The 15,186-nt window shown below is 37.0% G+C and overlaps 1 protein-coding gene across 2 annotated transcripts; it reads right to left on the bottom strand.

The window, feature by feature from the left end:
- Positions 1 to 705: 705 nt before the first annotated feature.
- Positions 706 to 14,643, bottom strand: zfyve21 (zinc finger, FYVE domain containing 21). 2 transcript variants are annotated; one of them, XM_056248271.1, is made up of 8 exons: positions 14,451 to 14,643; positions 12,616 to 12,666; positions 9,311 to 9,479; positions 7,312 to 7,387; positions 6,864 to 6,955; positions 4,639 to 4,689; positions 4,152 to 4,282; positions 706 to 823 (listed from the first exon to the last, which is right to left on the bottom strand). In XM_056248271.1, exons 1-8 carry the CDS (start codon positions 14,574 to 14,576, stop codon positions 788 to 790), a joined length of 732 nt encoding a protein of 243 aa, XP_056104246.1. In that variant the 5' UTR covers positions 14,577 to 14,643; the 3' UTR covers positions 706 to 787. The 2 variants fall into 2 exon arrangements, with proteins under 2 accessions (XP_056104246.1, XP_056104247.1); XM_056248272.1 differs by lacking the exon at positions 4,639 to 4,689 and having other exon boundaries at positions 14,451 to 14,639.
- Positions 14,644 to 15,186: the final 543 nt, after the last annotated feature.

Below are 15,186 nucleotides of genomic sequence, written 5' to 3'. Positions count from 1 at the left end.
AATGACAGAATTAATTTCATTTTTGGGTGAACTATCCCTTTAAGTAAAAAAAAAGGTTCTGTAAAGTAAATTAGCACAGACATTAATTGGTCAGTTGTGGACTGAAGATGTTTATTTGGTGTACATTGAAAATCGAAAATTAGCAAACAAAACCTGATGACCTCGAACAAAGTTTAAAATGAGTCCAGGCAATCTGGCTGATCTAATTTCAGTTTTCTAAAAAACGAGAAATCTTGTTCTGCAGACGCAAACACGTTACAACAAACCAAGACCTCAAACGTCATTCTGTAGTGTAGGAAAACAATTCCAAAAGTGTTTCAAATATGTTAAGAAAGAAAAAAAGACACTACATATTGTAAATACTCGGGCAGTAAAAAGTAGATACACAGCATTTTGTGTTAAAATAAGAATATCTGACAAAATATATTTTGTTTACAAAACTTCGATACGCGAGACTACACTTAAAGCATCTGTTAAATGGTGTTTTTATATATTATCATACATGTCCATATTGCACGAGAATCGTCGGAAAACTTGGTCCTCCTCTTGGCACAGACGGAGAAGTTTTAAGTAAATCTGGTCTGTCTCAACGGAGAGTAGAAGTAAAATATTGAATAGAAATCATACAAGCATCTTAGAGTACATGTAAAAATTAATAACATATAATACTTGGTTTGATCTCCCTAATCTGTCTCTGTCTCTCTCTCTCTCTCTCTCTCTCTCTCTCGCTCTCGCTCTCCTTGTTTTAGTTCCGTCCAACCCTCTCCGTGCTGTTTCCATTGTCATTTTACTGGTCCTTTGACTCATACAACAGTTTGGCAGCCTAGACAAGCAAGGAACAGCAAACATAATATTACTATAACATAGAGGAGTCCTGAAGTTCAGAAACTCCCTACAGAAAACACAGTATCATAGTAACAACTATGGCTGGGTGAAATTGTGGTGCGTAACATGGTGGCTTTATTACTGGAAGTCCTGCTATGATGACATTATTATTAGGTTTCATAACGGAGTTAAAATATATTATTAAAACATAAGTATGACAAACAGATTGTGTTCCCATTCAAATAGAATATACCTAAAGCTTGCCTTATGGAGTACTTAACGATTTTGCAAGCAATATAAAATTAAACAAAATTGTGATTCCCATAATCATTTCAAAAGCACCTCTTATTTAGGCTTCAGTTAAAAAAAATAATTAGTAGGCAAGTTTGATTCACTTTCTTAAATCAGTTCAAACTGTCCCTTTCAAATAACTGATTAAAAACCATTTACATCACCACTGGACTCCATGTGAGGCAATGTTCATTAAAATTTTATATATATATATATATATATACACACACATTGCATATATACATACACATACAGTATATATACATATATATATATACATACACACTCACCTAAAGGATTATTAGGAACACCATACTAATACTGTGTTTGACCCCCTTTCGCCTTCAGAACTGCCTTAATTCTATGTGGCATTGATTCAACAAGGTGCTGAAAGCATTCTCTAGAAATGTTGGCCCATATTGATAGGATAGCATCTTGCAGTTGATGGAGATTTGTGGGATGCACATCCAGGGCACGAAGCTCCCGTTCCACCACATCCCAAAGATGCTCTATTGGGTTGAGATCTGGTGACTGTGGGGGCCATTTTAGTACAGTGAACTCATTGTCATGTTCAAGAAACCAATTTGAAATGATTTGAGCTTTGTGACATGGTGCATTATCCTGCTGGAAGTAGCCATCAGAGGATGGGTACATGGTGGCCATAAAGGGATGGACATGGTCAGAAACATTAGCCGCGTTTCCACTGTCGGGCCAGGGCCGGGCCGTGCTAGTGCGTGCCAGGGCCAGTCGCGTTTCCACTGTCACTTCCGGGGCTTGATCGGGGCTCACTCGGGGCCAACGGCCAGGATTTCTGGCCCGTCGAATACCTTGGGCCAAAGCGGGCCAGCTCAGGCTAGAGGAGTGGTTACGAACAAAGGCGGAGTTTACCTGAGTCGAGAGACAGGAGCGCCGATGGATTCTGTCAGCATTAAAGACTTTTAAAATGATTTAACTCAATTTCATGTTTGAATAAGGCACTGTTTGTGATCCGATGTGGATTCTGATCACCGTATAAGGTAGAAATATTTATACGCGATGCAAAAGACTATGTGCGCTAACCATTACCATAGTAAACATAGTAAAACGCTTGAAGATACGCAGTAAAAAAAAAAACATGGTGAACGCTTGAAGAAATCAGACCAATCATAAAGGCTATCACAATCATGTTTTTATTTTATCTGTCAGTAGCCTGTCTCGTCTCTTTATACCGGACTATCATAAAAAAAGCTACTTTTTTCAGGAGCTTCCTCTGTTTCTCTGACTGAAAATATCTGTAGCCTACTGGGAGTCGAGACTGTGCTAACGCTCCTCAGGTCGTATTTTTGGTGGCATATATTTGTAGAAATTATCATTCTTTCTAAATGTGATATATGTCCTGTAACTACCAAATAAACAGAAACAGCCTCAACTGAATAAGTATAGTGTGTCCTCTTTCTTTTGTGAAATAGACCTAACGGTAATTTATTTCTGTGTGACTAATGTGCAATTTTGACATAAATTAATTAATTATGATCAATGTATCACTTTTGATTGTAAACATGTGGTAAAACATCGATGCTTGGGTTTTAAATATTCAAGTAAACAACAAAAATGCCAGCAAACGGCCGCTTTTATCATGTTTGTTTTGCGATGCACGCTGTTTCCAGTGATTTCTTTCTGATTAGTTTTCTGATAAAACTTCCATTTGTTGGTGAAATGATGGGTTAGTGTGACGTTGTTCCAGAGAGGCGTGTTACGGGCGTGTTTTAGTGACGCGCTGTGGAGATTCTGGCCCGACAGTGGAAACGCAGGCCCGGTGCTACTGGCCCGAGGCTATTAGCCCGGCACGGCCCGTTTAAAGCCCTGGCCTAGCACTGGCCCGACAGTGGAAACGCGGCTAATGCTCAGGTAGGCCGTGGCATTTTAACGATGCTCAATTGGCACTAAGGGGCCTAAAGTGTGCCAAGAAAACATCCCCCACACCATTACACCACCACCACCAGCCTGCACAGTGGTAACAAGGCATGATGGATCCATGTTCTCATTCTGTTTACGCCAAATTCTGACTCTACCATCTGAATGTCTCAACAGAAATCGAGACTCATCAGACCAGGCAACATTTTTCCAGTCTTCAACTGTCCAATTTTGGTGAGCTCTTGCAAATTGTAGCCTCTTTTCCTATTTGTAGTGGAGATGAGTGGTACCCGGTGGGGTCTTCTGCTGTTGTAGCCCATCCACCTCAAGGTTGTGCGTGTTGTGGCTTCACAAATGCTTTGCTGCATACCTCGGTTGTAACGAGTGGTTATTTCAGTCAAAGTTGCTCTTCTATCAGCTTGAATCAGTCGGCCCATTCTCCTCTGACCTCTAGCATCAACAAGGCATTTTCGCCCACAGGACTGCCGCTCACTGGATGTTTTTCCCTTTTCGCACCATTCTTTGTAAACCCTAGAAATGGTTGTGCCTGAAAATCCCAGTAACTGAGCAGATTGTGAAATACTCAGACCGGCCCGTCTGGCACCAACAACCATGCCACGCTCAAAATTGCTTAAATCACCTTTCTTTCCCATTCTGACATTCAGTTTGGAGTTCAGGAGACTGTCTTGACCAGGACCACACCCCTAAATGCATTGAAGCAACTGCCATGTGATTGGTTGATTAGATAATTGCATTAATGAGAAATTGAACAGGTGTTCCTAAAAATCCTTTAGGTGAGTGTATATACACACATATGCACAGACATGCACGCGCACACACACACATATATATATATATATATATATAATAGTTACAATATATATACACACATTTTAACATAAAAATTTGTTTTTACATAGATACGATTAGGGTTATAAATATAATTTATTAAATGTGTGTATATATATATATATATATATATATATATATATATATATATATATATATGTGTGTGTGTTTTTTTTTACTTCTTGCATCAAACATTTTTAATCCAATTGGAAAAACCAATTATAAATAAATTAAATTAATAATAATATATATATATATTTTTTTTTTCAGTGTATACTTTTACTAACACCTACTTTGTGCATGGCTACAAGCCAGGCAGATGCGACGCGCTTGTCATCAGCAGTGTCCATGTAGAGATCCTGAAGGTTCTGAGATCCTGGTGGCTTGTACTGAAGCACCATGCCATTGGCACGGAGAGAACCACCTAAAACAGGTCAAAGGTCAGTGGTGGTATTTGACACAATTCTTTTTCAAGGCAACTTTCAGAGTTTGCCATGACACATGTTCCTTATGTAGTTAATTGTACATGCACAAATTAGATTTGTGACTCGCATAATACGACAGCAAAAGGGTGCTGAAGTCTGAGGGACTATCACAGCGTCACAATAAACATGCAGATGCAGCCGTTTATGAGACTGCCTTGCTTTGACATCGAGGTCACAGGAAATGAGTGCATGCAAGGTTACTTATATCATATGACAAGGAAAACAAACTAAATGGCACACATTTTAGACAAGGAAAAATAAAATAGACAGGAAGGAGAGATAGAGGGACGCTGACCTTCAGATATTTGATTGTCCAGCAAGCTCGTGTACGAGCATATATCTTTCTCTTAATGCAGAGAACAAGGAAATTAAAGAAAAGAAGAGAACGTTAAAAGGAAAGAAATATAAACCAACAGAAAAAGATTTAGGTGTGCATCACACTGCAAGTAGATGTACTGTACATAAATTGGCCCCAACAAGTATTTGGACATGCAAGTCATGCTTTAAAAGTCTAAGTGGCCCTATTTTAACGAAATGGTCCGAATACACTTTTTCCACCATATCTTTATGTACACAAAAATAATCTTTTACATTGTAATCCATTTATTTTTTATATTTGGTTAGTTTGTGCGCTGCTGCGCGTCCCTGTGTGTGTAATAAGCAGAGTGTACGCGTGCTGTGGACCCGCCTATAGGCGCACATTACTAACGCGCTCTTTAAATAACAAAAAAAATATTGCGCCATAGTTTATTGAGGATAACTATTAAGTTTAATGACTTATTGTTTAGCAAAGAAACTAATTTTTTAAGTTGTTATTTAAATAAACTAATACTTATTCATCAAGGATGCATTCAATTGATAAAAAAAGTGACCGTAAAGACATTTTAAATGTTATAAAATATTTCTATATCAATTTCATCCTGTTCTTTTGAATGTTCTATTCATCAAAAAATCCTGGGGAAAAAAAGTATCACGCTTTCCAAAAAACATTAATGGTGCAGTAAGGGATTTCTGAGAAATGCTGTTGAAAATTTAAATCAACGCCTAATCAAACAATTTTGTGAATATTTGAAAGATGTCTGTTCTGTGTGTGTGTGTGTGTGTGTGTGTGTGTGTGTGTGTGTGTGTGTGTGTGTGTGTGTGTGTGTGTGTGTGTGTGTGTGTGTGTGTGTGTGTGCTGAAAAAAATGTGTTTATAACATAGTCCTAGCTGTGTAAATAAGAGAAAAAACTAATTGGATTGGACCGATCCACGGAGCAGCACAACACACCTGTAGCCAATCATCAGTAGGGGGTGTGTCCGCTCATGATGGGGGAGGAGAGAGAGAGAGAGAGCAAGCAGGACATTTGTAGAAAGACTGTAGAAAGGAGAGATGGCTGATATATTATCAAAGAGGAAAGGTCAGAGGAATATAATGGGAAAAAGACGGGTTACGATCAGGCAATAGTTAGGACCCGTGTTAATACTGGAGAAACTTTCCAGCGCTGGAAAGACATTAGAGAGCAGGAAGGTCTGAAAAAGGAGAGACATTACGGAGAGAGCATTAGAGAGCAACAAGTTTGCGTTGTTTTTGGTCTATACGTGAGTGACATTGGTTTTGCTATGTTTCACAACCAAAATACGCTGTTTTATACAACAGTTCGTTCTGGTTCTCGAATCTGATTGGCTGATTAGCCTTTTCAAGTGAGAATGTAGTTATTTAGACCTCAAATATGGAACTTGTATATAAATATAGAACCTATTTGACAATTTGTTTGAACAATTTCGGAGATGTGAGCTCCAGATATATATATTTATATTAGCACGGCTGTGAATGATATAGAGCTCATGTATATCGTGTGATATTGCTCGTGTATGCTGTTGTTGTTGAATCACAGGTGATTCATCCATAATTGTGCGAGCTGTCTGATGCGCCAGCTGTTAGTGGTTGCCTGTGTTGCACAGTGTGTTTGTTTGGGTGTCGATTTCAAATATTAGTGTTTCTCAGAAATCGCTTACTGCACCTTTAAGCAGCACAACCGTTTTCAACATTGACAACAATCAGAAATGTTTCTTGAGCAGCAAATCAGCATATTAGAATGATTTCTGAAGGATCATGTGACACTGAAGACTGGAGTAATGATGCTGACAATCCAGCTTTGCTTTGCAACACAAAATAAAACACATTATACATATATTAAAATATATAACAGTTATTTTAAATTGTAATAATATTTCACAAAATTACAATATTTGACTGCATTTTTAATCACATAAATGCACCTTGGTGAGCATGGTGATTTTTTTAAACAAACATTATTAAAAATTATACCGACCCCAAACTTTCCCTGTGGTTGTAATGTAACTTTTAAGAGAGGGTTTTAGCATCCTCAAATGCTGTACTCAATGTTAGCAAATGTGCTAAGATCCCAAAACTTTGCTCTTCTTTACAGTCATTACATTTACCTAGTGTCTAGTGAATAGTCTCAAAAATCAATAATTGTTTATATTGCTCTGACAGGTTTCTCCTCAAAGCCTCACCTCCCGGAGTCGACCCCTCAGTCAACACCTGCATACTGGAAATGCGAGACAGCTCCACCTCAAAATGACTGTCACCGTCTAGGAAGAGATATCTAAAAGAGCAATAAAAGATACACTTTAAAGGGATAGTTCACCCAAAAATTAAAATTCTGTCTAAAGGAAGATATTTGGAAGAATGTTTGTAACCAAGCAATTCTCGCCCCCCATTGACTACCATAGTATTTTTTTTTTCCTACTATGGTAGTCAATGGGGCGGGGGGGCGAGATCTGCTTGGTTACAAACATTCTTCCAAATATCTTCCTTTGTGTAAACCAGAACAAAGAAAGGTTTGTAACAACTTGAGGATGAGTAAATTATGACAGAATTTTTATTTTTGTGTGAACTATCCCTTTAAGATATGCTACATCAGATCTAAAGAAGTCAATTTGTGGTTACCTACACGCATACCTGTGATTATTGGACAAGCGGCAGACCATGGTCTCCGATTTCTCTGAGGAACCCACTTTGACCCCGAAAGTTCCTCCTACAATGCAGGAAAAAGGCTGTGAGGTTGTCAGTGTAAATACTTATTGGTGTATTTGACAACATTTTCCATATAAATGAAAGATCTCAGTATTACAGTACCAAAAGTCCAAGTAGCCATTTTCTTTAGTCACACTGCAACAATAAACACCTTCAAACATCAGTGTTTTCAGATTCAAAACAGACTGTTAGACTTGCATTATGAGACGGCTCTAAAGTCAATTACATCCAGATTAAAAATCTGGTTGCTGTACACTACCATTCAAAAGGTTTGGGGTCTGTAAGACTTTAAAGATTTTGAACATAAACATACGAGAAGTCCCTTATTCTCACCTAGGCTGCATTTATTTGCTACAAAAATACAATCAAAACAGTAATATTGTAAAAGAATATTACAATTTTAAAAAGGCCATTTTCTATTTGAATTTATTTTAAAATGTCATTTATTCCAGTGATGCAAAGCTGAATTTTCAGCACCATTACCTCAGTCTTAAAGGCAGGGTAGGCAGTTTGTTTCTAAAACCCTTTTTCCCAAATTTGTTTAAACTGTCTTTATATACCAATACAAATCTAAAATGTAAGTACTCTGAAAAGGAGAGTATAAAAATCGAGTGTCTGTAGCCCAGAAGGGAGGGGGTGGGAGTTTCTCTGTTGGATACTTTCAAAATCTCAAAAAAGTTTCTCAAAAACTTGCCTAACCTGCCTTTAAATGTCACATGATCCTTCAGAAATCATTCTAGTAGGCAGATGTGATGCTCAATAAACATTTCTTATTATTATCAGTGTTGAAAACAGTTGTGCTGCTTAATATTTTTGTGCCATTCCATCCCTGCTGAATAAAAGTATTTATTCCTTTCAAAAGAAAATTCTTACTGACCCCAAACTTTTGAACGAGTGCTATTGAAGAAACATTTTAGGAAAGCACCGATATTAAAATTCTGGCTGATACTGGTAAGCGGATTATTTTCAGGTTAAATAAATCAAAATACCCCCCCAAAAAAAACTATTGTTTTACATGCTTCAAGTGAACCTGTATGACCGTATTATAATATACAGTATAAAACTGCATTATCATTTTGAGATGTGCTAAAGATTTAATTTCAAATCAAGTCACCTTTATTTTTTTATATATATATATAGCACTTTATACAGATTGTTTTGAAGCAGCTTTACAGTGATAAACCGGAAAATAACGATACAAACAGAATTAAATTCTGCTGTAAAGCAGCTCTAAAAAGACTATAGTAAACAGTCATTATTCAGTTGAAATCAACTGTGTTGAATCATTTCAGCTCAATAACTGTCTAAAGTACATCAATTATGTAATGAGTTCAATTAAGCTAAAAAGCAGCTCTGCAGAAAACTGTGATGTCATCATTCACATTCAGCTAAGTTGAGTTCTCATCTAACAGTGTCAGTCAAAACAGTAATATTGCTGAATATTAATATTTAACAATGTTGCTGAATTATGTGTTTTTAAACATGAACTTTAAGTCCGTTTTAGATGAAAGCAAAGGTGATTCAAATATTAAAATAGGCCAAATGAGCATGCAAAATTACATATTGAATATAGGCTCGGCCCATGTATAATTGATATACAGTACTGCATGCCTAGTTGTGATCGCAGAACTGTCTATTTTACCTGATTCCATCAGTACAGTCTTTGCCAAACACACACTCATGCAAACACAGAGTAGCTAAATTCTATTTCCAGCAGCAGTTAAGTTGAGTCTCAGGTAAAGCATTACTCATCAAGTCAGTGCTGAAGTAAGCTACAGAAGTTATGTAACATACATACGCTCTCCATGACCTATAATAGCAACATCATAAACTTTGAACAGTGAGTCTATGAATGCAAAAGTGGGAATAATCGTGTCAGTGGTCTCAAGCTAAAAGCATTCGAGTGCGTGTTTGTTCAACCCACCGGCAGTGAGCACTTTAAGCTGTTTGTCGTAAAACTCCACCTCTTTCTGTGAAATGAGGCCGCACTCCGCACACTGCCTCACCGGATCCACAAAACACATCCTGGGCAGAGACACTTTCTGACTGCAGCATTTATCGCAGAAACACCGACCGCAGCGCCGGCAGTGATGCTGACATACAAAGAAGAAACACATATTGCTTTAAATCCATTGCAATTCCACAACACAATACACACAATAACTACAAAATAGTAAAGCAAATAATATATATATATATATATATATATATATATATATATATATATATATATATATTAGGGGTGGAACGGTACACAGAAGTCACGGTTCGGTTCATACCTCGGTTCAGACATCACGGTTCGGTACGATTTCGGTACAATGGAGGGAAAAGCAAAACAAAAATGCAGAAGGCATTGTATTTTTTAAATAAGTTTTATTATATAAAGGCATAGAACCAGTTTATTTGTAGTGCACTGACAATAGTTTTATATAATTAGTTTATTAATTATTTTAATGAAAAGACAAAAAGACCTTGCGATATGTTTGGTAATTGTACCTGAATTAATTTAAAATTAATTTGCTATATTTCAGATCAATATATTTGTTTTCCTTAATTTTAATTATTAATTAACAATGTAACATTATTCTCATCTGAATTATAATTGATTTCTGTTAAAATAATACTACCATTAAAAACACATTCGATTTTCTTTTTTAATCAATGAGTGTAGAATGTGTAAGATTAGTGCTCCAAGGACAAGAAATGAAAACCAATGCAATATGACGAATGTCCAAAAGATGGGACCCACAGACTGTTTTGAAATGGAGTCGGATAAATATGTTTTTCTTTTAAAACAGTGTGTGTGTGTGTGTGTGTGTTTGTGTGATTTTGGTTGAGTGACAGTTGTAGGTTACAGTTTGAGTAAGAGTTTACAGTGTGCACAATGTTGTGTTTTATTGCGAGTGTACACAAATATAAGTAGGCTAAACACTTTGCAGGTTTAATGATCTGTATGAACAAAATTACGGAGTATGTTTTTTTTATGTTTCCACTGTTCGGATCGCGCGCGCCTCTCCCTCTCTCCCTCTCTCCCTCTCTCCTCTCTCTCTCTCTCTCTCTCTCTCTCTCTCTCTCTCTCTCTCTCTCTCTCTCTCTCTCTCCCTCTCTCCCTCTCTCCCTCTCTCCCTCTCTCCCTCTCTCTCTCTCTCTCTCTCTCTCTCTCTCTCTCTCTCCCTCTCTCCCTCTCTCCCTCTCTCCCTCTCTCTCTCTCTCTCTCTCACACACACACACACACACACACACACACACACACACACACACACACACACACACACACACACACACACACACACACACACTTCGATCTCGCCTCTCTCTCCCTCTCTCTCTCTCTCTCTCTCTCTCTCTCTCTCACACACACACACACACACACACACACACACACACACACACACACACACACACACACACACACACACACACACACACACACACACACACACACACACACACACACACACACACACACACACACACACACACACACACACACACACACACACACACACACACACACACACACACACACACACACACACACACACACACACACACACACACACACACACACACACACACACACACTTCGATCTCGCCTCTCTCTCGCGCGCGCGCACACACACACACACACACAGACACAGTCCAGCATTGCAATCTTGACATCGCAGCCTTCATTATGCGGTCACACCAAACACGAATAGAGCGTCAAATTCGCGTCTAGTTCTAGTATCTAACGGTAGTTCCGCATTACATTAATTAATTTGCACGCGAGTTTTATTTATTTTTATACCGTGTATTCTCCGTGTAAATTCGTGCACCGAACCGTGACTCCCGTACCGTTTCGGTTCGATACGAATACATGTACCGTTCCACCCCTAATATATATATATATATATATATACACACACACATATAAATGTATATATATGTGTACACTATAGTGTAGCTATTTGAAATATACACTGCCATTCAAAAGTTTGAGATCGGTAAGATTTTTTTAAATGTTTAAAAGAAGTGTCTTATGCTCACCATGGCTGTATTTATTTGATTTAAAAAACAAAAACATATATAATATTGTGAAATATTATGACCAGTTTTTATGAATTAAAATACCTGTTTTCTATTATAAAATGTCATTTATTTCTGTGATGTCAATGCTAAATTTGTAGGATCATTACTCCAGTCTTCAGTGTCCATGATTCTTCAGAAATCATTCTAATATGATGATTTGCTGCTCAAGAAACATTTATTATTATTATCAATGTTGAAAAGAGTTTTTTCAGGATTCTTTGAAGAATAGAAAGTTAAAAAAAACAGCATTTATCTGAAATTGAAAACAAATGACGTACTTTTGAACTTTCTATTCATCAAAGAATCCTGAAAAACAATTGTACAACTGTTTTCAACATTGATAATAATAATAAATTTTCCTGAGCAGCAAATCAGCATATTAGATGACTTCTGAAGGATCATGTGACACTGAAGACTGGAGTAATGATGCTGAAAATTCAGCTGTGCATCACAGGAATAAACTACATTTTTAAATATATCCAAATAGAAAACAGTGATATTAAATTGAAATAATATTTCAAAAATATTACAGGTTTTTTATATTTTTTAATCAAATAAATGTAGCCTTGGTGATCATAAGAGACCTGATTATTCAATAAAAATAATTGTTGACAAAAAAAAGAAAAAAAAAACTTTTATATGGCAGTGTACATGCACACAAGCTATGGTAAGTGTTAACCAAAATCATGATATGAGTAATTTTATATCATGGTAACAGTATATTACAATATAGTTATTTGTTTTAATTTCAGGGGAAGGAGTTTTACAACATAATGGATGTGATCTAAAAGATATATATATAAAAAAAACATTGTTTTTAATTTACATAAAAGTGTTCTGTTAGGGCTTAAAATTCTATACTATCACATAACCACAAAGACAGATATAAACACACTAAAAGAACAGTCAGTAACAGGAAAGCAAAAAGAAAAGAAAAGAAAAGAAAAGAAAAGGGGAAACAGGAAGGGAAACTTGCAATTACATACTATTGCAAAACTTAACACAAAGACACTTAGGGACAAATCAAACTGAAAGGAAGACACTCATAAAGGGTGTCTCTATAAGCAACAATACAGCAATTTCCATTGTCCTGTATGTGCGAACATTCATAACTCTGTACGAAATTACTCTTGACACAAGATGAGTCCACATGCTTACCTTCCTGGTGATGAAGTCAAACTTAGTATCACACTGCATACATCTGGGGCACTAAGAGAGGACACAAATGAAACATGAATTTCTAAAGGCTCTTTATTAAAATCCAAATATAGGGAAGAACAGGCACCTGTATATCTCTATCTGCTGCCAAGAGTCCATGGCATTTCATTAGGAAAGTGTGGCAGAACACCCTGGAGACTTAAGCTGAATTTAGTTCTCATATCTGGGCGTAGCAGCAATACAATCAAGGCCAAAACCTTTAAGGCAAAATACACAGGGATTTAAGGTAATGTTATCTGACAGCGGCCACAGTAAACCAGAAGCAGCCTGTGTGAGTCAAATAAAACACTTCAGGTCTGACCATAGTTTCGTGTCTAAGCACTTAAAGGGATAGTTCACCCAAAAATGACATTTCTGTCATTAATTACTCGCCCTCATGTCGTTCCAAACCCGTAAGACTTTCATTCACCTTTGGAACACAAATGAAGATCTTTTTGATGAAATCTGAGAGATTTCTGTCCCTCCATTGACAGCTACGCAAATACCAATTTGATGCTTCAAAAAGATAATAAAGAGATCGTAAATCTAATCCATAGAGCAGTTTGGTCCAAATTTTCTGAAGAGACTCAGTCGCTTTATATGATGAACAGGTTGAAATTAGGCTTTTATTCACATTTTCAACATTGATCAGCGAACATAAACAGAAGCTCAACCGAACCTGCTTGACGCTCATTGGTTCTTGCTGAAGCTCAAACGTGCTGCGTAACACAAGAATGAACCTCATTGGTTCTTGCTGAAGCTCAAACGTGCTGCGTAACACAAGAATGAACCTCATTGGTTCTCGCACATCAAGTGAACATGCTTGAGCTTCCGTTTACCACAACTGATGTGTGAGCTGATGAATGTTTATATCTGAATAAAAGCCTAAATTCAATCTGTTCATCATTTAAAGCGATTGTGTCTCTTCAGAAAATTTGGACAAAACCACTCAATTCATATGGATTAATTTTACAACCTCTTTATGAGCTTTTTGAAGCATCAAAGTGAAAGTCTTACGGGTTCGGAACGACATGAGGGTGAGTAATTAATGACAGAATTGTAATTTTTAGGTGAACTATCCCTTTAATACATAATCTTACAACTAAAAGCCCTAAATATCATGAGCTCAGCTATATAAATATCATGAGCTCAGCTATATAATTTATTAACATGCTTATATAATATATAGTACAGTTTCGACAATATCCTACTCCTCCCAAAATCAAATCCTTTTAAGTCGTCTATTAGTTCACAGTATTGTAAACCATTCCTGTTAGCGGGCTAAGTATGCAGGGAATTTCTTGGACAGTTGTTTCTTCCTTTAAATTTAATGCGAGAATAACACGGAATGTGTTGTACAGATATAAGATTATGCCGTTTCTGTATACCTCAGCATAATATAATGAATGGGCGTGGCTAATCATTTGACAGTCTCTTGCTTTTCCGCCATACAGAATCATTGAAGAAAGTTTGTTTCATGGCACATGCCCCAAAAATCAATCAATAACACATATAAGAGTTGTTTTCCAGTGTTTTTGTCCACATTCATGGATGTTCGCTCGCATACACACTCTACAGCACAGAGATGCATTGATTTCCATCCATCTGAGATAATGTCTGTTTAATGATCCAAGACTAGCCATCTGTTTTCTTTGTAACACCATCTGGGAAATTTGCTAAATATTTCCTACTGGCTCTTGTTGCCTTGAGGAGCAAACAACGCCCAAAGACAGAGACAGACCAACCACCACAGCTTCAGCATCATCATCATCTTCCTCTTCATCAAGATTCATTACCTCTTTATCCGGAACCCACTGCGGCTCATCCAGGGAAAATGGACTGTTGAAAGCGCCGTTTTCCGGTACCATGCGGAGTCCGCTCGGGCTCCGGACCAGCTTTTTGCCGTCAGGCACCGCGGACATATTTGTGTTTATGAGTGCGCAGCTGCTGCTGAGAAGAACAGCACAGACATCAGCAGCAGCACAACACTCACACTGGCACACCTTCAGCATAAGAGTCCTTCCTTTCACCAGTGTATTGTGAAGTATTTGGACACCTAGGGCACCATTAAAATGCTTGAATTCCAAAGTTTTCCAGCCAATTGCAAATTAAGCAATTACAAATTGCAAATGTTTTATTTTAAACGAGCCTTTAAAAAATATTTAATAATAATAATAATAATCTCGTTAACTTGGATTTACAGATTTTAAAATAAGAGTCCTTTGGATTTTATTATTATTATTATTATTATTATTATTGTTATTATTACGGCTACTGTTACAAATGTTAGTCAGTGCACTACCTTAAATGTAAAAAAAAAAAAAAAAAAAAATCCTCACAGTGTAAGTAACCATAGACTGTACAAAATTGTGGGCAGGTAGGGCACCATAGATGTTAGGGCACAATTAAAATGCATGCATTCCAAAGTATTCCTGTCAATTGCAAAACTAAAATAATCCAATACTTCATACAAATGTTTTATTTAAGCGAGCCTTTAAATTTTTTTTAAATAATCTAGTCTATGATTTACAG

This window comes from Rhinichthys klamathensis, unplaced genomic scaffold, assembly GCF_029890125.1.
Source record: "Rhinichthys klamathensis goyatoka isolate OS25496 unplaced genomic scaffold, OSU_Roscu_1.1 h1tg000053l_1, whole genome shotgun sequence".
Classification (NCBI taxonomy): Eukaryota; Metazoa; Chordata; class Actinopteri; order Cypriniformes; family Leuciscidae; genus Rhinichthys; species Rhinichthys klamathensis.
This window is presented reverse-complemented; position numbering and strand designations above follow the sequence as displayed.

What these genes read in the sequence shown, in the direction of transcription:
- zfyve21 (XM_056248271.1), bottom strand. Translation starts at nt 14,576, where the DNA reads ATGTCCGCGGTGCCTGACGGCAAAAAGCTGGTCCGGAGCCCGAGCGGA. An exon ending in TTGACTTCATCACCAGGAAG is followed by an intron (nt 9,480 to 12,615) that starts GTAAGCATGTGG and finishes TTTGTATGTCAG; the next exon opens with CATCACTGCCGGCGCTGCGG. An exon ending in GGACAATCAAATATCTGAAG is followed by an intron (nt 4,283 to 4,638) that starts GTCAGCGTCCCT and finishes GACCTGTTTTAG; the next exon opens with GTGGTTCTCTCCGTGCCAAT.